Here is a 27,994-nt window from a genome sequence, read left to right as displayed (position 1 = left end):
CCCCAGCAACTTGGTTTTTAAATTGCCCTGCAAATGTGGAACCCTTGCTAATTCAGCAGGGACACCGCTATTCTGTGAGAAGCTGGGTACTGCCAGCCGGGTGAGCGTGAGGCGCCGGGGGGAAGAATGGCAGGCGTGGCCACCCGGGAGGCGGCTGGAGGCCGCGCCCCCTTCCCAGAGTGCCTCGCTGCGGCTCCCCGCGAGATCCCTTTTCTACCCAGCCCCGCCGGCCTCGGAAGGGGCTCCCGCCATGGACGGGCTGCGGACTAGCACGGGGCTGTTGAGGCGCGGGAGGTTGAGACGCCGGCGCCAGCCGCAGCCACACAGCGGGTCGGTCCTGGCCCTGCCCCTGAGGCCCAGGAAGATCCGAAGGCAGCTTAGGAGAAGCGTGGCGTCCCGCATGGCCGCACTGAGGGCCCAGACGCTGCCCAGCGAGGACTCGGAGGACTCGAGGGTGGAGTCGACGGTCGACGATCCGGGGGACCCGCTGCCTGGTGGGGCGGCGGCCATCCCCGATGCGGCCCGGCGGGAGCCGTATGGCCACCTGGGGCCTGCAGAGCTGCTGGAGGCCTCCCCCGCGGCCCGCTCCCTCCAGACACCCCGCTCCCTGGTGGAGGCGCAGACCCCGCCGGCCCGCCTGGTGGAGGCGCAGACTCCGCCGGCCCGCCTGGTGCCGGCTTCCGCGCCGCCCGCGCGCCTGGTGGAGGTGCCCGCCGCGCCGGCCCGCGTGGTAGAAACCTCGGCCCTGCTATGCAATGCCCAGCACTTGGCGGCCGCCCCTCTGTCCGTAGCTCCCGCCACGCTGTCGGGGCCGCAGGTGGACAGCACGGGCGGGGAGCTGGCCTGGGACTCCCCGCTGCAGCGCGTCCTGGCCGAGCTGAACCGCATCCCCAGCAGCCGGCGGCGGGCAGCGCGCCTCTTCGAGTGGCTCATCTCGCCCATGCCGCCCGACCATTTCTACCGGCGCCTGTGGGAGCGGGAGGCGGTGCTGGTGCGGCGGCAGGACCACGCCTACTACCAGGGGCTTTTCTCCACCGCAGACCTGGACTCCCTGCTGCGCCACGAGGAGGTGCAGTTCGGGCAGCACCTGGACGCCGCTCGCTACGTCAACGGGCGGCGTGAGACCCTGAACCCGCCCGGCCGCGCGCTGCCCGCCGCCGCCTGGTCCCTGTACCAGGCCGGCTGCTCCCTGCGCCTCCTCTGTCCGCAGGCCTTCTCGACCACCGTGTGGCAGTTTTTGGCTGTGCTCCAGGAGCAGTTTGGAAGCATGGCAGGCTCCAACATTTACCTCACGCCCCCCAATTCGCAGGGCTTTGCCCCCCACTACGACGACATCGAGGCTTTTGTGCTGCAGCTGGAAGGTAGGAAACTCTGGCGCGTGTACCGACCCCGGGTCCCGACGGAGGAGCTGGCCCTGACATCCAGTCCCAACTTCAGCCAGGACGACCTCGGTGAGCCGGTGCTGCAGACCGTGCTGGAACCCGGAGATTTGCTCTATTTTCCTCGGGGCTTCATTCACCAAGCCGAATGCCAGGATGGGGTGCACTCTCTGCACCTCACCTTGTCCACGTACCAGCGCAATACCTGGGGCGACTTCCTGGAGGCCGTACTGCCTCTGGCAGTGCAGGCTGCAATGGAAGAAAATGTGGAATTCCGAAGGGGTCTCCCCCGAGACTTCATGGATTACATGGGGGCCCAGCACTCGGATTCTAAGGATCCACGAAGAACGGCTTTTATGGAGAAGGTGCGAGTCCTGGTTGCCCGCTTGGGACACTTTGCTCCTGTCGATGCTGTGGCTGACCAGCGAGCCAAAGACTTCATCCACGATTCTCTGCCCCCTGTGCTGACTGATAGGGAGAGGGCACTAAGTGTTTATGGGCTCCCAATTCGCTGGGAGGCTGGCGAACCTGTGAACGTGGGGGCCCAGTTGACAACGGAAACAGAAGTGCACATGCTGCAGGATGGGATAGCTCGGCTGGTGGGTGAGGGAGGCCATTTGTTTCTCTATTATACAGTGGAGAACTCCCGTGTTTATCATCTGGAAGAGCCCAAGTGCTTGGAGATATACCCTCAGCAAGCTGATGCCATGGAACTCTTGCTGCGCTCCTACCCAGAGTTTGTGAGAGTAGGGGACCTGCCCTGTGACACTGTGGAGGACCAGCTTTCCTTGGCAACCATGTTATATGACAAGGGGCTGCTGCTCACCAAGATGCCTCTAACCTGAACTAGTTTCTTGTTGATTGCTGGAAGCAAGACAGTGGTGATTCTCTTAACTACCATTACCACCTTTTTGGCAGGGGGCTGGGGGATGGGTGGGGGGACTCATGTTCTTACCTTGAGAACCATTTACCTTTATGACTGCTTACATTTACCTTTATGACTGCTTTAATGTCACAAATTTCAGATGGCTTTCTAGGAATCACCACTTCATCTAGGCACAAAAGCAAAAGCAGAAGTTGGAGGTGGAAAAAGGAGCTCTTTCTGCAGAAGTAACTTTGATCCCTGATTATTTCAGAGCACCAGCCTCATCATCACCCCCAGGCTTCAGTGTACTGTGTAGCACTTGCTGTGTGGTTCTGCTTGAGACATCAGATGTTTTTATTTGGGATTTGCATCCTTCATTTGAGTTCTCTTTCCTCAGTTTGGGGGGAGGGTTGGGGTCAGTATCCTGTTTGTTACTGTGAGTTTGTATGTTAGAAAAGTTATTAAAGTGCCAAAGAATGTTTCTCTTTTTTAAGGCTAGATTATTATGTGACGTGTTTGAAGGAATTGGGGGGGGGGGGGGGAAAATCTGTAATGGTTGAGGTGAAAGGTAACTTGGGGTGGCTGTAGGATTGGGGCCAATTATATAACTTTGGGGGTAATTTATTTTAATCATGCTACTTGAACCCCAAACATCACAATCCTATTGGAAAAGTTAAGAGTGTATTATGTTTTTGTTCAGTGCTTGCTTGCGTCAGTAGCTGGCATTGCTCCCAAAGGACAGCATGTCACCTACTTGTGCCTCAGTCAACCAACTTGTAGCAAGCTGGCCATGAAGGAAAGGAAGGCTGGTGTTCAAGTTACTTTCCACTCTCATTTTTTTCTGGCAGTTGGAGGAATCTTCCCCAAACCTGGCAAGTGACTGTTCTCATGGTTGGTGGAAGAGAGCCTGGTGTACCAGAGAGAGCACCGGACTTGGAGCCAGAAGACCTGGGTTTGGGGTGGTGGCTGGTAGGCCTGAATGAGCTGAGGCTGCTGCTACACCTGGGCACACAGATTTTGTAAGTATATTTTGGTATAGCTTGATGTCTGCACTTCATTTAGGTTGTCTGGAACTTTAAGATCCTATCACCATAACTGACAGGTGCAGTTATATAAGGTTGAGAATTTTATGAAGTTTTTTTTAAGTTGGGAAAGCATGGATATACATAAAGTGATAGCTTTCTCTCCAACCCCACTTTCCAGAGGTAACTACTATTAAAAGTTAAACTTACAAGGCTTTGTTTGGATGCATAATCAAACATAACAGTAGTTTTTGTTTTGTTTTCCTAACCTCTCATTTTTTGACCTAACTTTCAAATCCGTTAAATTAGAACTACCTCATTCTTTTTTTTTTTTTTTTTAAGGGACAAAATAGCAAATTAAAAGCCAGGGAGCGGGCAGGAAAAAAATAAAAGGACTGAGAAGATGGTGGCCAAAAACGAAAGGTAGCAGCCTTTCCTGACTCATCCTACAGGGCTAGAAATTAAACTTCCCAAATGTCCAGATCCCGGAAGAGGCTTGTTAAAGGAGTCGAGGCATACGACTCACCCCTTGGAAACCTACCCTGAAAAGTTTCTTGTAGAAAAGTATGGAGTTTCAGTGGTTTTTGCCCCTCCTTGGGTTGCAAGTAAACACGTTTTGTTTCTTCCTTCACTTTTCCTATGACCCTCTCCATCTTGAATATTTTCTCTGTCAGCAAGTCCTTTTGGCTTAGTATTTGAATCTAGATCAGAAGAAATGATGTTGAAAAAAACTGTATTAGGCTGCAAATCATCAAAAACCATTAATAAAGTAACTTACTGCATTGTGCTTAATTGGTATTAGGTTGTACAATCCCTCGGCATTCTTCTGATGTTGGCTGGACATTTTTTACACCCATTAATGAAAAATCTACTTTAGCTTTTTGGGCATGATGAAAGGAACCTGCTAAGAAATGCTTGCTTTGTGTGAAGCTGGTTTTGTGAATTATATGAAGAAAGAATCTTATATTTTTAAAGTCTTTGTCCCTCTATTTTTTTTTTTTTTTAAGATTTTATTTATTTATATGACAGAGAGAGACAGCGAGAACAGGAACACAAGCAGGGGGAGTGGGAGAGGGAGAAGCAGGCTTCCCGCTGAGCAGGGAGTCCGATGTGGGACTTGATCCCAGGACCCTGGGATCATGACCTGAGCCGAAGGCAGATGCTTAACGACTGAGCCACCCAGGCGCCCCTGTCCCTCTATTTCTTCATCTCATCTAACAGCTTTGAAAAATTAGAACCGCCTGTTTAGCTAGAGCATTCCTTTGGTAAAACCCCAGTTTAGGGATTAAGGAAAATTAAAAAGAAAAAAATTAAGGGGGCTAGCTCCAGTCACTCATTCCTTCTCTAGGTCTACTTATAAAAAAGAACAACTTGGGTTTAGTTGATGGTGGGGAGAAAATGGTAAGGGAAGGAAAAACAAGTATTTCAGAAATAATAACCCACTTTGAGGGTTACTTGATAAGGCTGACAGGATTATTGTTTTTACTTTGTCTTTACTAGGATTTTATAATGTGATTTTTGCATAAATGTTTTGTATCTTCAGAAAATATGGTACCTGTGTGGTTGTAGAAAGTATTTCTGTGATGGAGAAAAGGGTCTAAGGAACTCTTGAGAGTCCTGAATTTTCTCTTGAAAACATGGCTTGCACTTAACTTACCCTGTTCTTGATCTTCTGAAGCATTTCTTGGTTTCCTTCATTTTCTAAGTTGAGTATCTTCATTGCCTGATGAATTTCCCTGAAAGATAAAAGGAACTTCTTAGATCATTCTTACCTTTTTTTTTTTTTTAATTTAGGAAGTTGGGGGTGGGAAGGGCAGAGGGGGAGAGAGAATTCTAAGCAGGCTCCACACCCTGAGCTGAAATCAAGAATCAGATGCTTAACTAACTGAGCCACCCAGGTGTCCCAGATTGTTCTTACTCTTTTTTCTTTCCTTTTTTTAAAGATTTTATTTATTTTTGAGAGAGAGCTGGAGGGGGGGGGAGGGCAGAGGGAGAAGCAGACTCCTTCCTCACTGAGCAGAGAGCCCGATGTGGGGCTCGATCCCAGTACCCTGGGATCGTGACCTAAGCCAAAGGCAGACACTTAACCGACTGAGCCACCCCGGTGCCCCAGGTTGTTCTTATTCTTAAAAAAAAAAAGCATAAGGTAGACAATAGAGGAGTAGGATCAATCAAGAATCCTAAATTCCAATCCCAATCCTAACTGCAGTTTTGCTAAGCTTTATCTGCAAAAATGGTATGATGCTTAGCTTATAAAGATGTTGTATAGTTTTTAAGATGATATATTTGAAGATACTAATGGTACCATTTATTGAACACTTTCATGGTGTATACTAAACATGTCATCTCTTTAATCATCACCACAGACCCATAAGGCAGACAATTACCTGCATTTGATATCTGAAAAAATGAGCTCAGAAAGTTTAAGTAACTACCCATGTTCACATAGCTAGTGTATGCCTGAGCTGGGATTCAAACTCTGGTCTTTTTGGGGCACTTGGGTGGCTCAGTCATTAAGCGTCTGCCTTCGGCTCAGGTCATGATCTCAGGGTCCTGGGATCGAGCCCCGCATCGGGCTCCCTGCTCGGCGGGAGGCCTGCTTCTCCCTCTCCCACTCCCCCTGCTTGTGTTCCCTCTCTTGCTGTGTCTCTCTGTCAAATAAATAAATAAAATCTTTAAAAAAAAACAAAACAAAAAACTCTGGTCTTTTTGACTCTAAAGCCTGTCATCACAGTAGGCACTTGATAAATGTTAGCTGAATAAATGAATCATTTAAAACCACCTGGGGTGGAGAACAGGTATGTGAACTACATAACCTGACTTTCCATTCAATTAGGCCAGTTTTTCTGTTACCCACTTAAGTAGGCAGGTGAATGGCGCAGGTGAGCCTGCACTTACAGCCATTAGGCATCCTGGAAAGGCAGGGATATATTCTGTTAAAAAGGATGGGAGAATTGGTGGTACAAGAGGTCGTGGCAGGATTCAGGTTTAGAGCTTACTTTAGAACAGCCTCATGGTTCTCTAGGAGCAGCACGTCTAGGAAGGTGTCCCTGACCCGGTCCCCTTGAAGATTGAGGGCTAGGATGCTACGGCAAGCTTCTAGTCGTACACCTGGTGACTCTTCATAATGGATGGCCCAGAGCAGGAGGTCTGTCACCTGGGGACTCACTTGGCCAATCTGACCCAAAGCTGCAGAGATTAGAGGGCAGCATGTTCCACTGTCACTTAAGATGGAGTTGGCTGTATCCTAACATCCAGAAATGGCCTTATTAACAAATAACAGTAATAATATATAGACAGCTGCCTGCTAAATTAAGTATTGCAAACATTAAACTATTTTGTTAGTATCTTCTCTTTTGGATGACAATTATCATTAGAATTTTAGGGATGGGTTAGAGTAGGACATCTCCAAAGGATTCCTGTGGGGATGAGGAGGAAGGATCCATCCCATCCTTGCCCATTAGGATGTGAGAATACACTACTTATTTATGTAGGGAATGAGATGTGGGACAGATAACCCAGAAGACCAGCCTAGTCAAGGCAAGATAATGGGGAAAGGAGACACAATTACTTAACAGGTTTACCTAAAGCAGAGATGGTCAACGAGAGCAGGAATGCCAAAAATCCTTAAAAAGAAACTAGGAAAGTTTGAGGTCAGGGTTTTAAATCGGCAGCAGTCTTGAATCGTCTTTTACAGGGTCCTATAGTTGAGGCCTCCAGAGCAAGTGTATCCAATAGCGGATACCTACTTAGAACTTAGTACTAAATCTGTTGGCAGGGACTGTCCTTTTAGCCCTTTGCCATAACAGATTTGACATAAACCTAGATTCAGAATCCTGAACGAAACATTAGAAAGAAGAAAATAACCTTCAATTACTCAGGCAAGAACTTCTGAGAAGGTGTAACCATCTCTTCCCCTACATTCTACCCCTTCCTAGGGAAAGTCTGGGGATTTATACCAGCATGTGAGAAGGTATTTGAGGTTGAGAAGCTGGGGCCACTCCCATACTACCTTGAATGGCAAATGCCTTGATTTTCCAGTAAGGATCCCTCTGTATCAGATTCAAAAGGCATTCAAGGACCTGGGATGAATAAAAGGGCAGTGTTGAGTGGAGAGAATCAGAGCAAGAATGAACCAGAGACAGGGACCCCTCTCATCTCTAAAACGTGCTATCACTGAAAAATGGGCTTCTATCAATTCTAGTGACAAATGAGCTGGAAGCTGAAGTACTAGCCTGCACACATAGTGTATTAGCTGAATTATCTCCTGTCTAGATTGATTTTCCTCAACCCAGAGTTCTGTGGTCATACAGGCTTCTTTAGAACACCTCCAATCAGGTTTTCCCCTAATAATTAGGGATTATAACTCCATTCACTGGAGTTGATCCTAAAGCCCATAACTGAGAACAGTTAAGTCTTGTGCTCCCTGGGAGCTAAATGTGGTTCTAACTGACTCATTGATGTGGCCAGTCTACCCCCTCACCTTCCTGGTTCTAATCTTTGTTTGATTCTGTGTGTCCACAGAATGGTGAGTGTAGTATGCACAAGGGAAGCTCAGGGTAATGCCCTCTAGAGGTTAATTAGGTAAGATGGGAAAGTGTTTCTTTGACTTACCATCTGATTGCGAATCTGCAGGGCGCCTGCTGCCAAACAGGCTGCCCGCCGAACTGCCATGAAATCATCAGAGAAGCAGCTCAGGAAGCTTGGGAGAAGCCTGACAGTCAGGACCTTGAGCCCACCAATCAGGGAGAGAGCTTCCACACGCTCCTGGAAATTTCCTTGACTCAGCTTGACTCTGGAAGGCATGAGTGCTTTTATTTTCCCACCTTAAACTTTGGCATTCCCACCACTAATGCCCTCAAAATAAAATCCAATGTCTGTAGGCTCTCCATTATCCATTCCCACCCTTTCCTAGTCAGCCTTATGCCCATGAGGTTAAGTTTCACTGGGGACAGACCTCAACTGTCTTACTTATTTCAACCCCTATTACTAGCATATGCTGGGTACAAAACGATGTTGAATGGTTCCATAAAGGAAACTTTCACGTACCTCTTGCTACATACAGTCAAGTTCTCTTCACTGTCCTCACATGTGCCACCCTCATTTTTGTATTTATATTCGGCTCCCAGCCTGGAATGTCTTTCCTTCTCTCTGCCTGTGTAGTCTAATCCATCCTCCGTGAAAGTTGACCTTACAAAGCATTTGTGTATCTTGCCTATATAATCAGAATCATGTCGTACTTTCGAACTCTGAAACATCCAAAACAGTGTCTAACACCTAATGGGCACTCTGATTCTTTCCTTAGCCACATTGTTAGTGTCTATAAGGGCTGGTAATGTTTTATTTTAAAAATAATCCTGCAGTGGGACCCCGTACAATGCTGAGCATACGAAGCAGCTCAACAGATGCTGGCTGGCTGGATCCCAGGCTTCCTGAACACTTAAGAGAAAAGTCTCACTGAGTTCATGTTAACTAGGTTTTACCTGATGGTATTGTACACCTCTTTCCCAAAGCTCATTCGCCCCAGAGCTTGGGCAGCTGCATGTCTTACTTCCTTATTCCAGTCACTCAGCATCATCTGGATCAACTTATGTTTCATATCCTATAAATAGGAGTAATAATTAGCTGCCATTTATTGAATGTCAGTTTTGTGCTTGGTACTGTTTTTTTTTTTTTTTTATTTTTATTTATTTATTTGACAGAGACACAGCGAGAGAGGGAACACAAGCAGGGGGAGAGGGAGAAGCAGGCTCCCCGCAGAGCAGGGAGCCTGATGCGGGACTCGATCCCAGGACCCTGGGATCATGACCTGAGCCAAAGGCAGTCGCTTAACCGACTGAGCCACCCAGGCGCCCCTGTGTGGTGTTTTTACCCATCACTTAATCCTCCCAAACAATCCAATGAAGCAGATTACCATTTACAGATGACAAAATGGAGGCTCAGGTTTACTTGCCCAAGATTAACCTGTTGGATGCTAGAGTCAGGACTCAAGACCCAGTCTGTTTTATAAGCTTATGCTTTAAACTGCTATACTATGGGGGCGCCTGGGTGGCTCAGTCGGTTAATCGGCTGCCTTCGGCTCAGGTCATGATCCCGGGGGCCTGGGATCGAGCCCCGCATCCGGCTCCCTGCTCCGCGGGGAGCCTGCTTCTCCCTCTCCCTCTGCCTGCCTCTCTGCCTACTTGTGCTCTCTATCTCTCTGTCAAATAAATAAATAAATCTTTAAAAAAAAAACAAACAAAAAACTGCTGTACTATGTCAGGACCCACGTTACCTGTACTTGAGGGACTTAACATTTGATGGTTATACACTAATAAGGTGACACTCATTCCAGTTTGCCTGGAACTTTTCTGGGATTAGTACTAAAACTCCTATGTCCTGGACAAACCAGGACAGTTGGCCACCCTATATATTAGTACTTCATTCAGAAGGGAAGAGACCAAGATTACTACAGTTGTAGTTCATCACTGTGTTAATGTGCTCAAGCTATTCTCCCTGCCTGAAACATCTCTTTTCCACCTCTACGTGGTGGAATGTTTCCCTACTCTTTTAGGATTTCTCTCAGAAAGCATCTCTGTGAACTCTCCTCTGCCCTCTGTAAGCATAGGAAATTCCCATAATGCTTTACAGCTGCCTCTGTTACAGCTATTTATAACATTTACCAAGAAAAGACAGTATTTTTGCATCCCTAATGCTGGCATAGTGCTGAGCATGTAGGATGTGGTCAGACACTGCTTACTGAATGAGTGAAGGACTGATGGACATGGTGCCTTTCATTCCAGCAACCTGACGTGAAGTTCTCATCTTTGCCAGGTCAGTCCCCTGTCTGCTCTGCATGTCTTTTTATTTTCAGTTGGCAATCCTGAGTGACAAGTGCTAAGGAGGTGAGTGTGCAAATGAATAAGATGTTGTTAAAATGCAGATTCTGACTGAGTGAGCCTGAGGTGAGATTCTGCCCTTCTCACAAGCTCCCAGGTGAAGACTTGCTGGTGAGGACTTTAGAGGAGGGGTCCCTGGCAACTGGGGCAGAATTAACTCAATTAACTCAAGACTAAAACATCTTCAGATGATGATACTGAACGACCAGATTTTGTGCTTTCCGCTCAAAATGTGAGAGTCCAAGGGTGGAGGGTGTTAACTTCTCATGAGAATGGCAGTGTTCTGGGCCATTTTGGAGGTACTTAGTGTTATAAGGAGAAGATATAGTGGCACATAGGAAGAAGGGGAAGCCCCCATTTGGACAGCTGAAGATGATTTAAAAATAATGGCAAGAAGCAGGTCAAGTGAAAGCTCAAATGATGGTCAGGGTTTCCTCCACCTGGAAGTCCCTCTTCTGTTCTGTCCAAGTCTTGCCCAGCTGTTCCACACTCCTTCCCAGAACTCTGATAGATTCAGCCTACACTAATGTCTCTCTCTGAAAAGTTATAAGAGCGTACTGTACATTTATCACTTGCCCTTGAATCATTTATGTACGTTAGTATTATTATTCCAACTATAATGTCAGTCTTTTTGAAGTAGGGACTGTGTTTTATACCTTCTCTATGTGCTGAACACTCAGAGCCAACATAGACACTAAGTATGGTTGGGTTGTTGGGTAGTTTAAGTCAGTGCTTCTCAAACTATCTGGTGAAGGACCAGCTTTGGCGGGGGTGGGGGTGGTGGTGAGGAATGTTATTGGCTGGTACTTATATAGTACATTCATGTTAAGGCAATGTCAAAGTACTATAAAAGTTTCTAAATTTTCCTAGGGTTTGTTTTTTGTTTTTGTTTTTTGCTTATTTCATCGTGAGTGGGTTACAACTGGTGAACTGCCACCATGCTAAGAAGCCAGGTGCCTTGAGTCAGAAAGACATGTTGGCATGTGAAGATAATTCTGGGTTAGGACTAAGGTAGCAAGGTAGAGACAAAGATCTGCTCAGTAAGAATGGGATATTAAATAGCAAAAAGTGGAAGGGCTTCCCAACCTCCTTTTGCTTAGACTTTCTGTCCTGGAAACACAGAAGGCTTACCAAACTGACATTCCCGCCGACCTGTGAGAGAACCCGGCAGGCTATGATCCGGTCCTTCCACTGGTAGCTGTTCAGCTCCACAGCAAGCATGGTGTGTATCAGGGTCTGAGGAATGGAAGACTTAGGTGGATATTCCGGATAACTTTCAGAGATGCTGGAGCCTGGAAGAAGTGTTAGAGCCTAACACGGCATTCAGCCTAATGAACGTCACAAGTACATGAGGTGCCCATCCCTGGCCAAGGAAAGAGTGGGTTTACAAGATACGGGGCACTCTTCGATCTGAGCCAACTGACTTTGGAATCCTAAATCAGGGAACAAATACACATTTAGTAACCTGAACAGAAAATTCCCGGGGCCTTCTCTTTATCTTTACTCCTAAGATGATTTGTATATGCCTCAATCTTTGTGAGTTTCACATTTCTACTGAGAGTAAACACACTTGTAGGTCTGTACAGTTTTCAATGGTAACTTTTGGCAGAAGCAAATTCTACATATCACAACTCTTCCTGCCTACACAGAAACCATCTGCAGCCTACTTTTCTCACCTTTGTCTCAGGTGGCTGGTGTCCCTTTTACCTGTACACATACCTCTCTACCCCAGGTCACCCACACATTTAGTCCAGTCTTTTAACTATACTTATAATCTTACTCAGCCACCTGCATTTTCGATTCCTTACATGAACTGACCTCAGACTCAAATGTTCCCCATAACTTGGTTTCTTTCTCTGACCCTGTAATGAACACATACTGTCTTCTCACTGAGATGGCTCAGGAGCATACAAGACTGGTACTCAGTGTCGTCATTCTTCTTACTGAACAGCTGCTGGAAGATCCTCTTAATCACGGGGTATGTGGCAGCACCTTCCAGAGCCAAGCACTGAGCTGCAGCCCAGCTGTCCACGCTATTACCTATTGGGTGGGGTGAAAAAAATAGCTATCTGTTCTCCCCGCAGAGAGAACAGCCTCAGGGTTGGTACCCAAGGCTGTTACCTGCCTGGTATCTTACTCCCCTGTGCCCCGCTCAGTATAGAAGTCAAAGCCTGTATTTAAATGGATCATATCAAGGTTTTAAATATAGACTGAAAATCTTAATCTGAGAAGTCAAATCCTAAAAGGCTCTTTTTTTTTTTTTTTAAAGATTTTATTTATTTATTTGACAGAGACACAGCAAGAGAGGGAACACAAGCAGGGGGAGTGGGAGAGGGAGAAGCAGGCTTCCCGCCAAGCAGGGAGCCCGATGTGGGGCTTGATCCTAGGACCCTGGCATCATGACCTGAGCTGAAGGCAGACGCTTAACGACTGAGCCACCCAGGTGCCCCAAATCCTAAAAGGCTCTTGTTGGTTAACAGCAGTAGGCCCTTATGTCCTGGGTGAGAGAGAGAGTTGTTCCTTCCCCTAGAGACTGGGAAGCCTGGAGTGGAGACTCCCTCTCTCTCTCTCTCTCTCTTTTTTTTTTTTTAAGATTTTATTTATTTGAGAGAGAGAAGTCAAGAGAGAGTGCAAGCAGTGGGGCGGGGCAGAGGGAGAAGCAGACTCCCTGAGCAGGGAGCCCAATGTGGAGTTTGATTCAGGACCTGATCTCAGGACCCTGGGATCATGACCTAACCTGAAGGCAGAGGCTTAACTGACTGAGCCACCCAGGTGCCCCTGGAGTGGAGACTTTCTTAAGACAAATGGATTAAGTTGTTGAGGGTCTATATGCAGAAGGTCAAACCAGTCAGCCAGCTGTCCTTGTCTGCCCATCTCCCCAGTGCCCCCAGGACAGGAAGGAACAGGCACTCTTTCAGAGAGCAGTCAGGCACGTTGGGCACCTGACAGCTGTCTTGCTTGTATTACTCCAACAGTGTGTGTGGATGATATCGGTGAGTTAATGTGCAAAGGTGGAAGCACAATGTGTTCAAGTGGTGATTTAAGTTTCAGAAAGTATACTTTAATATTATGTCATCTTTTTAAATTAAAAGTAAATCTGTGCATGGGGCACCTGGCTGGCTCAGTGAGAAGAGCATGATCTCGGGGTTGTGATTCTGAGCCCCATGCTGGGTGTAGAGATTACATACATACATATATAAGTAAACAAACTTTTTTTTTTTTTAAAGTAAATTTGTGAGACATCTGGGTGGCTCAGCTGGTCAGGCATCCAACTCTTGATTTCTGCTCAGGTCATGATCTCAGGGTTGTGAGATCAAGCCCCACGTCGGGCTCGGCTCTGGGTGTGGAGTGTGTGTAAGATTCTCCCTCTCCCCCCATCCACTGCCCCCTCCCCCACCTCGCTTTCACATGCTCGCTCGCTCTCTCAAATGAATTTGTGTGAACGGGGAGCATGGTGTCTAGGCAGATGCAGCTGTGAAACACTTAGCCACCCAAGTACCACTAGGTGGAAGTGTACCTATTTTATAAAAGTGCCTAGGAACCACTATCTCTGGGTGTTCATGAATGTAAACCCAAATCCCCCAATACAGTAGACCTCACAAATATGATATTGGAGAAGAAAGGATTAGGAAAAGCTGATAGTGAGGTATCCTGTCTCTACCGCATATTCCCAGGTCACAAGTGACCGGGAGTTACTCACCCTTCATAAGGACACTGTGCATGATGTCCCGGGCGAGGGGATTATGCGACTGTATGACGTACTGGCATAGTGCTGCTGCGATCCGCACATTGGCACTTTTGTCACAAAGAGCAGCCTCCAGAGCGGTCTGTAGAACCTCTGGCAAGTCCTGGACAGATGGGGCTTTCCCAGTCTCCTTGTCTGTGATCAAAAGAGAACCAGGTAAGAGGGTGCTAGCCCCTTTGATTTCCACCAACAGTTTCTTTCCCATAGCCACATAGTGGTTGACCTCAGTCTCAGTTGCTGGTGCTTACTGCTAGTTAATAGAATTAGAGTTTAGCTGAGCTCCTGCAATGGGCAGGCTTCTATGGCCCACTTCTGTGCTGGGTATGCCTGTTCCCAATCCTTGATCACCCGGCCTCTAAAGAGCTGGATTCAAGCCACAGAAGGTTTCCAGCTAGACTATGGCGACCTTCACCATTAGTTTTACTGATGAAAATCAATGTCTTTATCATATGTATTTTTGTATTTTTTTTTTTTAAGATTTTATATATCTGACAGAGAGAAAGAGCACAGGCAGGGGGAGCAGCAGGGGCAGAGGGAGAGGGAGAAGCAGGCTTCCCGCTCAGCAGGGAGCCCACTGCGGGGCTCGATCCCAGGACCCCAGGATCATGACCCGAACCGAAGGCAGACACTTAACCAAGTGAGCCACCCAGGCACCCCTATATTTTTGTATTTTTAATAATAATAGCAATTATACTTAGAAGGTGCTTTGCCGTTTATAGTGTTTTTGTAGTCATCTCATTCAGTATGGCAGCCCTCACGGAAGTAGGCAAGTATTAACTGCAGAGCTCACCTGAAATATGTCATTTCAGGAGTCTTTTTAGATTGGAGCAGTCAGACTCACAAGCCTCACAGACCACACAAAGCACCAATCTTCGAAGGATCTAGGATGGGAGCATGGTTTGCCGACAGGGCAGCACCAGGCATTCCTTCTGGCCAGAGTTCTCCAGGCACTTCGGACAGTATCCACAGAGTCTTCTGGGGACATGTGCTATGTTCCACAGGAGTGAGTATGTCTTATAACAAGTCCATAGATCTAGTCCCAGGCCCACAAAGGGCCTGCCTATTAGAAGTCACGGCACTCGTGGAAGCCCAAGGGATGGCACCTCCTTAAGGCATTTCTATCTCACTTGCAGTTTTCCCAGTCCAGATGTGATTTGTCAGAGTTCATGTTTACCATAAGTAATGTTGCCTATAAAGATCAGGGCAACAGGTAGGCATTTTAACTAAAGCCCAGATTCTCAAGTAGAAGGGGAAAAGTCCTGTTAAAAAGGGCCTTCTGTCCACAATTATCCTCATTTTAGAGATAAGGAATTTGAAGCTCAGATAGGCTGACTTCCCAGGAAGTGGCAGAGCTGGATCTGTGACTAAGATTTTAGGATTTCTAATTTGTCTGTCTTATTATCACTGCAGGCTGCTATGCCATTTGTTAAGAATAGGCTAGATGGGGGGCGCCTGGATGGCTCAGTCATTGAGCGTCTGCCTTCAGCTCAGGTCATGATCCCAGGGTCCTGGGATTGAGCCCCGCATCAGGCTCCCTGCTCAGGGGGAAGCCTGCTTCTCCCTCTCCCACCCACCCTGCTTGTGTTCCCTCTCTTGCTGTGTCTCTCTCTGTCAAATAAATAAATAAAATCTTAAAAAAAAAAAAGAATAGGCTAGATGGGAATAGGTATATTTTACAGGAATACGTAGAAGTCAAATGAGAATTTGAAGAAAGTAATGAGTAAGATAGTTTTCTTTGGGAAGGTATGGGGAAGAAAGAAGACAAAGACAGGTTAAAATCTAGATACCTAGGACATGTGAAAGGGATCACATGAAGGCATAATTCTGGGGGCAGACAAAAGTGTTCTTTGTGGAAGATTTGGGGATAAGAATAATATCTGTGGCTGCCTATTGAAGGTTTTCTCTGTGCCAGGCACTGCAAATATATCATCCATTTAATACCCAAGGAAACAAGCAGTTATAATAAAAAAAAAAACGTATATGTGTGTGGGGGGCCACCTGCCTGGCTCAGTTGGAAGAGCATGTAACTCTTGATTTCGGGGTCGTGAGTTCAAGCCCATGTTGGATGTAGAGCTTATATTAAAAAAAAAAAAAAAAAAAGTATATGTGTGGAAGCATATAGTAGGGACAATGACCCAAGTCTGGGTGGTAGGGCAGGGAAAACTCCTCAGAGGAGGTGATAGCTGAAAATTAAAGGACAAATATAGACGTTAATCAGGTAAAGAGAAATGAAGAGTTTTCTGGCAGATGGGGCAGCAAATTTGAAAACTTGTAGCAAAAATGCCCATATCTAGAACTCAGCTAGGAAATATGTGAAACTTTAAAAACATGACACTTTTGTAGAAGTAAAATTAGTCCCCGCCATTAAGGAGTTCCTTGTCTGGTAGGAATGGCAGAAAAGTGAATGGACAGTTACGACAGAGTGATACATATTAGGACAGAATATTATTAGGATGCTACCAGCAGCAGAGAGGAAGAAGCATTAGCGCAGGCTTCACATAAAAGGTATCTGAGGGCATCTGAGAAATAAGTAAGCCAGTTGGTTTTGTGTCCTTCCAGTAGCACTTGATAGTTTCTATCATTTGGGTCCTGTGTCTTGTTAAACTGGCTCCTCAGATTACAATTCTGGCTATTGTAGATGGGAAATTTTCCTTTTTAACTACTTATTGCTAGTAAAGCAAAAAGCTATTGACATTTCTTTTCCAAAAGATTTAAGACCATCGGAAAGAATGGCTCAGTCCTTAATTCATTTTATAAAGCTAGCAAAAACTAAAACTTAACAAAAATAAACTCATTTCACTTATAAATGTAGTAAAACATTCTAAAATATCAACAAATCAAACCCAGTGGAGTAAAAAAAGAATAATATATCATGGATCTGTTAGATTCTAAGAATTTAACAACAGAATTCATCATATCCACAAATTAAAGGAGAGAAAATAGAAAATGGATAGTAAAATTCAACACTCATTTTTATAATAAATAGAAAAGCCTACATGTATGTTGGCATATTATTTCCAAAAGCATCGAGAAAGACGTGAAATGCCAAACTGAACATTGGTTACCCTGGGGAGTGGCATGGGGTGGGACTGGGACTGGGAATTTGGGGGGAAGGGAATGACCTCTTGTATTTCACTGTTGACTGGTGAATACACAAAGAGGGAAGCAGAATCAGTAGAATCTGTTGGTCGTTTGGTTATGGGAAGAGGAAGGGTTTGTCCAGGATGACTCCCAGGGCCCTGGCTCAGAAACTAGATGGATTGTGGTGCTGCTGATTGAGGTTTGGAACTTGGGGAGGGGTCCATGGTGAGGGTGATTAGTTCAGTTTGGGTTTCAGATGTGCTGTCAAAAGAAGGGCTAAAATAGAGTTAGGAGGGCGCCTGGGTGGCTCGGTCGTTAAGTGTCTGCCTTCAGCTCAGGTCATGATCCCAGAGTCCTGGGATTAAGCCCTGCATCAGGCTCCCTGCTCAGCGGGAAGCCTGCTTCTCCCTCTCCCACTGCCCCTGCTTGTGTTCCCTCTCTTGCTGTGTCTCTCTCTGTCAAATAAATAAATAAAATCTTTTAAAAATAAATAAATAAAATAGAGTTAGGAAGGGAAAGTGTGTGTATATACATATACAATGTATATGCATATACACACAAACTATATATAATTTTGGGCTATTACAAATGGGATCTCTCAGGGTGGAACAATGTGAACTTCCTTGAAGCTGCTGAGCAAACAAAATGTGATGAAATGTGTGCCAAAAGCACTGGACCAGAAGTCAGGAATTTTATCTCTTGCTGAGAAGCTGTGTATATTCAGGCCAGTCTCTGGGCCTTGGTTTCGTTTGTAAAATGATCTCAGATAAGCTCGAAGGTCCACACCAGTTATCACTGTCTATGGCTGTGTGAGTTGCTTATATTCTCAAGTAGTTAAGTTCTGGCTCTCACCTGAGTCCCCCTGGCTGGTGGCAATCCGGGGCCGTTCCAAAGCAGCCGTGGCACATGTAATGATGGCTTGGATCCGAATGTCATCATGCACATCCACCAAGCCCTGCAGCAGGCCCTCTATTGTTTCATGGTGCCACTCAATGACTATGCCACAGGGAGGGAAATGAAAAGAAAACCATCTGGTGAGGGTTAGATAGAAAGGCTCTCCGCTAGTGACAACCTGGTGAGGTAACCAGATTTGTATGTTTTTACAAGAGAGGGATGGTTTTTCATAGATTGAGAAACACGAGTCCAAGGTAAGAACCTCCTCCCTCTCATGTTTACTGGTATCTCTGGACCCACCCCTGCCCCTTCACTCACTCAGAGCCCAGGCAGTCTTCCATTCCTGCAGCATCCTCTGCAGGACCACCAGTTCCCAAGCCACATCCTCCTTTGGTGATTCCTTCTGCTTCTTCTGTCTCCTGGTCTTAATGGCAACATCCTCCTCACCCACCTGGAGCAGCAGATCTCTGACTGGAGTGGGCAAAGCCGTCCAGCGCGGAGCTCCTTTCATAGGCCTGTAGGCTATGCAGTGTGAGATAGGCTTACCCCCCTGCCCTAGGCCCTGGGTTCCCAGCTACCATTACATCCTGCTCCTGACCAACACCAAGGCAAAACAAAACTCTTGAGAACAAACTTTCCCATGGTTATACAGGGAACTAAGTACAACCCATAGGGAGTTAGGAAAAGTCCTGATGACAGACATGATAAAGCCATGATGGGGGAGACTGAGATATATATAAGCCTTTTTATACATTTAATATAATATATATATGATGTGTATATATATATGTAATGTATATATATTAACATATATATATAATCTGTATACATAATATAACAATATAATAAAATTTGTTTATATGTAATAAGGTTTTGCTCAAAATTCAGTATCTGATATATTGCAATTTAGAGTGTAATTGTCCATTCCTAGTTTATTAGGTTTTCTTTCTTTTTTTTTTTTTTAAAGATTTTATTTATTTATTTAACAGAGATACAACGAGAGAGGGAACACAAGCAGGGGGAGTGGGAGAGGGAGAAGCAGGCTTCCCGAGGAGCAGGGAGCCCGATGTGGGGCTTGATCCCAGCACTCTGGGATCATGACCTGAGCCGAAGGCAGACACCCAATGACAAGCCACCCAGGCACCCCTTCTTTTTTTTTTAAGTTTGTTTATTTATTGGGGTGCCAGTTAAGCGTCTGACTCTTGATTTTGGCTCAGGTCATGATCTCAGTGTCCTGGGGTCGAGCCCCTTGTGGGGCCCCGCGCTCAGCAGGGAGTCGCTTGAGGATTCTCTCTCTCTCTCTGCCCCTACCCCTGCTTGGGCACGCATGCTTGCTCTCTCTCTCTCTCAAATCTTTTTTTTTTTTTTTTTAAGTTTATTTGTAAGTGATCTCTACAGCCAACACGGGGTTCGAACTCATGACACCAAGATCAAGAGTCGCATGTTCTGACTGAGCCAGCCAGGTGCTGACTTTTTTATGTTTCTTTTTAATGTTTTTAATTTGGGAAGAGGAATGCTGCTACAACCTGCTAAGTTTGAAAGATTTTAGCATCTCTGAGTTTTTCCTCATTATGACAACAGCTGGAAATTTGAGGACAGAATGTATTATAAAAATACAATTATAGTTGTTATGTTTTCTAGACTTCGTGATCTCCCTGGTGTCAGATTCAGAAAGCCTCTTCCTAAGAAGAGCAGTTGTGTGGAGAACGCAAAAAATATAAAAACATTTCCAGATTACCAAGTTCATGATCTGTGGCATTGCTTATCAGCCTCATGCTCTAATCTGTCACTACCAAAGGTTTGTGTCTCTTCCAAGATTTCATTCTGACTAACATGTTTAGATTTGTTCTAAATCCGTTCTTTCCTTTGAACAAGAAAGGCAATGCCATTTCTTTCTTCTAATGTAAAAAGAGTCTTTGAGACCCCAAGGCAGTTTAGCTCAGATGCTATACAGAGCATACCCTCCAATGGTTCTCTCCCAGCTTGGTCACGCTGGGGGAACTCCGTCACCCTGTTGAGGGCTGGCTTCCTTTGCGGTATAGAGTATGCAGCCAGAGAGATAGAACCACCTCCAGACAGGTCAGCTCCCAGTGAGTCGATACTATGATAACTCCCCCATTTCTCTCCTCTCAGCCTGCTTGAAATCCCTCCCACGGAAGTGAGTAGTGGCCGGATTAGTCTAGTCCCTTTCCTCCTATATCCCCCTGCTCAGGGAGTTAAAAAGGATGTGAGAAAGCCTTGAATCCCTGGTATTTAACCTGTGTGGGAATAAACATGCACAACTGCCAATATTAATTTTACTTCCAGTCCTTTGAGTTCTAGGCAGGTATAAATACATCCACTAGCCACATTCCACATCAAAAGTCCTCTGACACGAGCACACAGACAACCCTTTGGCTTTCTATGGGATAAAAGGCGCAGTATACTTTGTTGGCAGAAACAAATGGTGCCTTTCACTTTGTACCATAAGACCTGTGCTTACTATAGAAGAACTGTAATGATCTGGGTATACTAGAGAGTTTTATATTACAACTTGGGGGAAATTAAGGCTATTGTATCTTGAGAATGTTCATCATTTTAAAGAAATTATCATCTAAGGTTTTCAATTCAATCAAAATGGAGAGTAAAAAAAATCTACCCACGCCTCCTAACTCCAGGAATTTTTTTTTTCTTTTTTAGGTTCTTTCATTACCTAGTATTTCCTGAATGAGACGATGAATGAAATAGTTATAAGAAGGTGTGTCTATGTTACTCTTCTGACTTTACTTCTCCCAGATCAATTTCAAATATTTTTTTAAAGATTATTTGAGAGAGACAAAGAGCATGAGCAGGGGGGAGGAGCAGGAGAGGGAAAAGCAGACTCCCCACTGAGCAGGGAGCCCGACAGGGGGCTTGATCCTAGGACCCCGAGATCAGACCTGAGCTGAAGTGAGGCACTCAACTGACTGAGCCACCCAAGGTGCCCCTATTTATTAATTTTTTTAAGTAGGCTCCACACCCAACATGGGGCTTGAACTCCCAACCCTGAGATTAAGAATCGCATACTCCCACCAACTGAGCCAGCCAGGCCCCCTCAATTTCAAATACTATTTTAAAAAAGAAGTTTGGGAAAGATTCTACAGCTTCTTTGTTCATTAGATGTTCTATGTTCTGGGGAAAAGAGGGCAGACATCTAGCACAGTCGGGGAAAAGTGTCTGTGAAGCCAGTGAGACAGGTGGTGAGACATCTGAATCCAGCAGGGGGATTTGTGTTTTATAAGAGCTGTGAGGCAGAATTCACATACTATAAAATTCATCCTTTTAAAATGTACCCAATTCAGTGGTTTTTAGTATATTCAGAGTTGTACAACTATCACAATGGATATTTTTATCACCCCAAAAAGAAACCCTCTGCCGATTCCTCCCTTCCCCTATCAACTGCTGGTCAACTGTCTGTCTTTGTGGTTTTGCCTATTCTCAGAGGGGAGGGCGTACACAATACAGTTGCCTTGTGGGGAGAGTAGTATACTAATAATAATTCCTTGAGTTTGAGCACTTAATAGTTTATAAAATGCATTCACAAAGTCACCTAAGTATCAATAAATATCACAAAATGAGTAAGTATTTCCAAAGTGCCTTCCTGTAGGAATGATTAGTGTCTCAGCTCTAATGAAGCCAGTGAAGCCTTAGAAGGGGACTTGCCTAGACCCAATCCTAGGCTTTGCTGGGGTGCTTTCTCCGCTAGTACCATTAGTTTCTGCACACGAGGGGGCTCACCAGAACAGTGGCCCTGCAAAGAAAAGTCAGGGGACATGCATAGTCTCTTGGAGGATGGGCACTTTTTGTTTCATAAGCTCATTTCTTGGCCAACTCCCTTCCTCTCTCTCTCACAGAATTAAGAAAGACATGCTTATGAAACAGAAATATAGAACAGAGGATGACCCTAGTACTTGAGACAGATATGGGCCTGAGAATGGAATGGGAAGGTAGAACCAGCCCAAAGGGACAAGGTAGAGTGCTGGATCGAGGGTTTGATGTAACTTCCTCTGGGAAGAAGATGGGTCCTGCCTCATTGGTAATTTCCGGCCCTAAATCTCTTGGTTACACCTAAGTTTGATCTGATTTCAACTGAATGGATGTTCCACAAAGGCTCTTTCTAGTTACAGTTAGTGTTTTATAATTTTATGAGATAATTTTTAGTTAGTAGGAAGGGACTCCCCTACATACTGGTGATGCCCAGCCTATAAAACAGGGTCCTTAAAGAAACAGCCCCATTTCTGGGGCACCTAGGCGGCTCAGTCAGTTAAGTGTCTGACTCTTGATTTCCGTCCAGATCATGATCTTAGGGTCGTGAGATTGAGCCCCGCTTGGGGCTCTGTGCTCAGCAGGGAGTCTGCTTGAGATCCTCTCCCTCTGCCCCTTCCCCTGGCTTGTGCACACGCTCATGCTTGTGCTCTCTCTCTCTCAAATAAATCTTAAAAAAAAAAAAATAGCGCACTTCCATCATCACCCCTATTACCCACTTCCTGCTTACGTGCTTCAGGAACTGGCTGGGAAGTCCACCTTTCTGGGGTTTCGGGGAAGACTTTAGACAGCTGCTTCTTGTAGCAATTGAGGTTTTCCAGGAAAATGTGGTCTGTCTTCGCACCAATCTGGTGTATGATCTGGACTTGATCTGTGAACACATAAAAGAAATAAGGAGTCCCTAGTACCACCCTCCTTCCTCTCTTGCTGGGTTTTCAGTCACCAGGATCACACCCAATTTCCTTCTGCCTTACTCTTCAGCCCCAAAGACTCATGATTACCATGATGTGGGGGCATCCTTTGAAGGTGACTGTTGCTTGGAAATAGGAGCTAGTAGTCTCATAGAGGCTTGGAAGCCAAGGCGGAACCTACCTTAACCTACAGGCATTGTCCCCTATGAAAAGCTAAGTCCCAATAAAGGGGTATCTAATTCATTGCTTATCAGTCATAAATAACTTCATCTGAATAATTCCATTAAAACACTTTAAGACTTTCAGTTGACAGTTTAGGAACAAGATGGGGGCAAGGAAGAATAAACAGCTTGGAACATACAGACCTAGATCATGTATCTTGGAAGCCCAGGCATTGAAAGGATAGCAAGATGGAAGGGGAAGGTAATGGACATTATTGAGCATTGAGCAAGAAGCATTATAAATGCTTTCCTGTCTATTCTTTACTTAAAGTGTTTTTTTTTTTTTTAAGATTTTATTTATATATTAGAGAGAGAGAGAGATAGTGAGAGACAGCACGAGCAAGGAGAGGGAGAAGTAGGGTTCCTGCGAGCAGGGAGCCTGATATGGGGCTCGATCTCAGGACCCTGAGATCATGACCTGAGCCAAAGGCAAACGCTTAACTGACTGAGCCACCCAGGCTTTAAGTGCATTTTTGTTACTGTCATTTTACAAATAAGGCTCAGAGGGATGATATAATTTGCTAAAGTTAGTAGGGAAGGGCTAAACCAGGATCCTCCAGACTTCAAAGCCTGTGATTTTTTTCTAACATAGCAGCTCAATGGGGGATTATCTCCAAGGGAGAGAAAGGAGAAGAGCAGAGAAGAGGTATTTGTTCTCCAAGCCAAACCTTGTTTGCTTTACAACCCCACACTCCACAACCTTCTTAGTAAGATAAAGGGATAGAGCAAGGAATGGGGTGACAGATTCCTCCCCACCAGATACCTGCCTGCCCCATGCCAAGACAACCCTCCTGTGCTAGTCACAAGGGGATGTTGGTCTTCGAGGGCCTCTTATCCACATCCATGACTATTTCATTCCCCAGCTGCCTTCCACCTCCCTGCTCCATGCCCACCTCAGCCCCCAGCACAGCACCCCAGCTCTATTACCAAAGTATATCTCCTGTTCAAAGGTGTTGTCTGTGGAGTAAGCAAACTTTCCAGCTCGACGATTCACCTGCCGGAAGTGGCTCTGCTTCGGGGGCTGGCAGATGTTCTTCTTTCCTTTGATATCCTCAGCAGTCTCATTGTTGCCAGGCATAGCTTCAGCTCTCTGCACTTGTGGCAAGTAATTGGGTAATCTTAGCAGGAGGAGAGGGAGGAAAGGGAAAGATAGGAGATGGACCTCCTGCCTTCCATCAGACCCATAGCTCACTCCTCTTTAAGCTCACCTTACATACACATGAGCATCTGGAAAACACCTATGTTTAACTATTGGCCTTGTCCCAAAGTGCCAAATGAATATTCAGGCCCGCCAGAAGGGCCTGTCTGCAGCCACCTTCCTCCTCCTCCAGTGGAGCCACTGGGCAGCATGGTAGAGTGGCCAGGCTCCCAGCAGTACCTTTTTTATCATGGTGCCCTTAGAGGTTACATGGACTTGGGGAAGGAAACCAATTCCTACATTACTTCACTTTATCGTGTGTGTGGCTATTTAAAGACTGTCAACCCCAGTGAACAGATCATAAGCTCCTTAAAGGGTCTCTCGTTTACGTTGTATTCCCAGCACTTTGCAGAGTACCTGGCAAGGAGTAGGAAGGCAGTTTATGTTTGTCCAATAAATGAACAAATAGATGGATTCCCACTTTACTTTTAGTTCACTTTTGGGAATCAGATATTGTAATAGCTCTGGTCTTCCCTCGAGCTATAAGTGAGAAGAAGGCAATCTGAGAAATATGCAGTAATCAACCCTCAGGTTGTTTAGTTCTCTGTCTGGTTGCCAGTCAGTTTTTGCATCAGTGACACAGTGGCTCCTTATTCAAAGTGAGACAGAACCAAACCTCAGAGCCTTGAGATCTCTGCCTTCTCTCTCTCAATATGGATACATTTCTGAGAGCACCTAGACAGCAAAATAGCTCAGTCTGCTAGGAAAGGCCAGGAGCCAATCCCTTTAAAGGCAATGGTTCTCAACTAGGAGTGATTGGGGTCCCTTAAGGGGACATGTGTCAATGTCTGGAGACATCTTTGGTTGTCCCAACTGGAAAATGCTTCTGGCATCCAGTGGGGTGCTACTAAACATCCTACAAGGCACAAGACAGCCCCCCACAACAAAGAATTGTCCAACCCAGGATGTCAGTAGTACCTGGTTGAGCACCTTACTTTAAGGAGATTGTAGAGAACAAGTTGACAGTGGAGAACACAAGAGGTTGGTGGGACAGCATGTTCTGAAATAAGGAATGTGAACCAACCCCGGAGTCCTGGAAGGGGACCCACGGGTTCTCAAAGGTGTGCCTGAGGCCCCAGCCAACATACCTATAATAAACAGGGAGCAGCAGCTCCGGCTTCTCTCTCTCCTGGGTGGGCAAGATAACGCTTTCATCCTCAAATTCTGCTGTTTCTTCTTTCTCTAGCTGTTTCAGTAGCTCCAGATCGCTAGTGGAAGTAAGCTCATCCCGGATGTGGCTCCAGTCGTATTGCTGGCGAAGAAATCTCTGCCACTTGTTGGGGGATACCCCAGGCCTCAGAGGACGTTTGCTCTGGATCCATCGGGTGGTGCGCTTGTTCAGCTTTTCCAGCACGATGGCTTCCCAGGCTCTGGCCTCCTTCTCAGGGGGTGGCAGCCAGGCTTCCCTCTCCTCCAGGTTCATGTCTGGAGAAAGTGACAGACCTGGCATGTCTGGATCCCTGCAGGAATGAGGGATGAGAGGGCAAGATTCTTCCTGGCCCACACTTGCCGGCTTGGATTCCTTTGGCCGCTTCTTAAGATTGGCAGACCTTTCTGTCTTCACAGCCTGGGAGGTGACCCTTGCTGAGGGACCTGAAGAATGCAAGGACTTGAGGCCAGTGGGTTTCTCGCATCGGGCCCTGCTGATCTGGGGAGGCTGGATGATGTGGCCTGCCTTGTAGAGATGGTCAAAGTTATACTGGCTGTAAGGGGTGCTGGGAAGCCCTCGCTGCCATACCACCTCCTGAGAGAAGGTGAGGTTTGTAGCGGCCATTTTCAAATACTGGTTCTTCAGGTGTGCACAGCGATGTGGGCTAAAGTGGAAGACTGGAGGTACACTGGACACCGAGGCACACTCCTCGTGTTCTGGTTTTGAGTGGGAAAAATTCATGCCCCATCCCAGCCGTGGGGGGAGTGACTGATGGAAATGGTGGGAAAGAAGTGTCTTTCCCTGTTGGGTTCTGGTCATTGTTTCCCAGCAAAAGCTTCCTTCCACACTGCCTGGTCCAGATGCAGGGCTGGAGGTATGACCAGATACCTGTTGAGGGGATGGGAGGAACTGCTGAGAGCTCTAGGTCAGTAGAAATCGGTAGCCCATAGCAGTCCAGAAAGGAAATAAATGGGAAGACGGGGGAGCGGGGGGAAGCCACGTGAGTTAAAAGGACAAAAGAGGGGCGCCTGGGTGGCTCAGTCAGTTAAGCGTCTGCCTTCAGCTCAGGTCACGGTCCCAGGGTCCTGGGATCAAGCCCCGCATCGGGCTCCCTGCTCGGCAGGAGGCCTGCTTCTCCCTCTCCCACTCCCCCGCTTGTGTTCCCTCTCTCGCTGTGCCTCTCTCTCTAATAAATAAAATCTTCAAAAAAAAAAAAAGGACAAAAGAAAGAAATGGTGCGATATTCTAAATATTCCTTGTATCAGCCCCTTGCTTCCAATGTTCCCATTTGTCCCCAAAGCTCAGCCCCTCCTCTCCTTATGAGGGATTAGATTACTGCTTTTCAGCAGTATCCATGCTTCTAATTTTTCCTCATATATTGCTTTCTGTGTATTTAAAGGGCTTATAGCATAAAGTTCAGACAACTCAGCCTGGCATTCAGGGTTCTTCATGAGTGTGACCCCGGTTTATGACCTTCTCTGGCTATAACCTCTCAAGTCTCTTAACTCCTCTCTGCATATTCCTCCCTCTACACAGTGGAGCTTCCTTCTGTGCCCTCATCTGCAGTAGCCTTTCCTCCATATTTGACAAATTCTATCCATTCCTCCAGGCCTAGGTCAGTTCCTACCCACTCCAGAACTCTTTCTTGACCTATCCAGGCCTCCATATCCCACACTAATTTATAAATCACTCCTAGTCTGTACCAGGTTTTTTTTTTTTTTTAATTCCAGTATAGTTAACATACAGTGTTAAATTAGTTTCAGGGGTACAATCATGATTGCGTACCAGTACTTTCAACTCTCAATCCTATGACACCTCACACTGTTAATTATTTGGCTCTCTAACTATATTGCCCAAGGACCATGTCTTCTGTCTCTGCTGTCCTTCAAAATCACCCAGTATTGCTACATTGCTTTCCATATTGCTACATGGTCTTCATTGTTAAAATGTTTAACAGCTACAAAATATTTTACCAAGTAGGTAAATCACCTTTTCCTTAATTATTGGGCAAGCTGTTTTCAGGTTTTAGCTAGCATGGAAAACACTGTAGAGGGCGCCTGGGTGGCTCAGTCGTTAAGCGTCTGCCTTTGGCTCAGGTCATGATCCCAGGGTCCTGGAATCGAGTCCCACATCGGGCTCTCTGCTCAGGGGAGAGCCTGCTTCTCCCTTTCCCACTCCCCCTGCTTGTGTTCCCTCTCTCACTGTCTCTCTGTCAAATAAATAAAAAAATCTTTAAAAAAAAAAAGAAAAGAAAACACTGTAGAGAACAAATGCCTACATTTAGTACTTTTTTTTTTAAGATTTTATTTATTTAATTGACACAGAGAGAGACAGCGAGAGAGGGAACACAAGCAGGGGGAGTGGGAGAGGGAGAAGCAGGCTCCCCACTGAGCAGGGAGCCCGATGCAGAAAGGGCTCGATCCCAGGACCCTGGGACCATGACCTGAGCCGGAGGCAGACGCTTAACCAACTGAGCCACCCAGGCGCCCCGGTTTATTTTATTTTAAAGAGACAGTGTGTGCGCGCAAGCAGGGGGAGGCGTAGAGGGAGACGGGGAAAGGGAGAGAGAATCTCCAGCAGACTCCCCTCCGAGTGCGGAGCCTGACATAAGGCTCTGTCCCAAGATCCTGAGATCATGACCTGGGCTGAAACCGAGAGTCAGATGCTTAACCGACTGAGCCACCCAGCGCCCCTACATTTAGTGCTTTTAAAAATAATTTTCCTTCTGGGGTGCCTGGGTGTCTCAGTCGTTAAGCGTCTGCCTTCGGCTCGGGTCATGATCCCAGGGTCCTGGGATCGAGCCCCGCATCGGGCTCCCTGCTCAGCGGGAAGCCTGCTTCTGCCTCTCCCACTCCCCCTGCTTGTGT

The 27,994-nt window shown here is 46.2% G+C and overlaps 2 protein-coding genes across 9 annotated transcripts in view; one reads left to right on the top strand and one right to left on the bottom strand.

The window, feature by feature from the left end:
• The window catches only part of HEATR4 (HEAT repeat containing 4), a 55,811-nt gene that overhangs the window by 12,916 nt on the left and 14,901 nt on the right, over nucleotides 1–27,994 (bottom strand). For both annotated transcript variants that reach the window (XM_034992686.1, XM_034992685.1), the window contains exons 2-16: nucleotides 25,066–26,015; nucleotides 23,707–23,897; nucleotides 22,378–22,518; nucleotides 18,183–18,386; nucleotides 17,823–17,966; nucleotides 13,845–14,024; nucleotides 12,024–12,184; nucleotides 11,276–11,380; nucleotides 8,750–8,868; nucleotides 7,881–8,061; nucleotides 7,279–7,348; nucleotides 6,266–6,455; nucleotides 4,924–5,002; nucleotides 3,808–3,967; nucleotides 2,373–2,431 (exon numbers count right to left, since the gene is read on the bottom strand). In XM_034992686.1, coding sequence (XP_034848577.1) covers nucleotides 2,373–2,431; nucleotides 3,808–3,967; nucleotides 4,924–5,002; nucleotides 6,266–6,455; nucleotides 7,279–7,348; nucleotides 7,881–8,061; nucleotides 8,750–8,868; nucleotides 11,276–11,380; nucleotides 12,024–12,184; nucleotides 13,845–14,024; nucleotides 17,823–17,966; nucleotides 18,183–18,386; nucleotides 22,378–22,518; nucleotides 23,707–23,897; nucleotides 25,066–25,946 — 2,865 coding nt within the window. In that variant the 5' untranslated portion in view covers nucleotides 25,947–26,015. The remainder of the gene's footprint in view (nucleotides 1–2,372; nucleotides 2,432–3,807; nucleotides 3,968–4,923; nucleotides 5,003–6,265; nucleotides 6,456–7,278; nucleotides 7,349–7,880; nucleotides 8,062–8,749; nucleotides 8,869–11,275; nucleotides 11,381–12,023; nucleotides 12,185–13,844; nucleotides 14,025–17,822; nucleotides 17,967–18,182; nucleotides 18,387–22,377; nucleotides 22,519–23,706; nucleotides 23,898–25,065; nucleotides 26,016–27,994) is intronic.
• Nucleotides 7–25,309, top strand: RIOX1 (ribosomal oxygenase 1). Of its 7 annotated transcripts, XR_004677020.1 has the most exons (4): nucleotides 7–1,978; nucleotides 3,093–3,263; nucleotides 20,544–20,601; nucleotides 25,164–25,249. XR_004677020.1 is itself a non-coding variant. In XM_034992690.1 (3 exons), exons 1-2 carry the CDS (start codon nucleotides 251–253, stop codon nucleotides 3,225–3,227), a joined length of 1,863 nt encoding a protein of 620 aa, XP_034848581.1. In that variant the 5' UTR covers nucleotides 7–250; the 3' UTR covers nucleotides 3,228–3,263; nucleotides 25,164–25,309. The 7 variants fall into 7 exon arrangements, 5 of the variants coding, with proteins under 5 accessions (XP_034848581.1, XP_034848582.1, XP_034848580.1 ...); XM_034992690.1 differs by lacking the exon at nucleotides 20,544–20,601 and having other exon boundaries at nucleotides 25,164–25,309; XM_034992691.1 differs by lacking the exons at nucleotides 20,544–20,601; nucleotides 25,164–25,249 and adding an exon at nucleotides 14,699–14,851.

Source organism: Mirounga leonina, unplaced genomic scaffold (genome assembly GCF_011800145.1).
Source record: "Mirounga leonina isolate KUSES-001 unplaced genomic scaffold, KU_Mleo_1.0 Mir_82, whole genome shotgun sequence".
Classification (NCBI taxonomy): Eukaryota; Metazoa; Chordata; class Mammalia; order Carnivora; family Phocidae; genus Mirounga; species Mirounga leonina.
Note: the sequence above shows the minus strand (reverse complement) of the source record. Positions and strands in the feature narration are given on the sequence as shown.

What these genes read in the sequence shown, in the direction of transcription:
- RIOX1 (XM_034992687.1), top strand. Translation starts at nt 251, where the DNA reads ATGGACGGGCTGCGGACTAGCACGGGGCTGTTGAGGCGCGGGAGGTTG.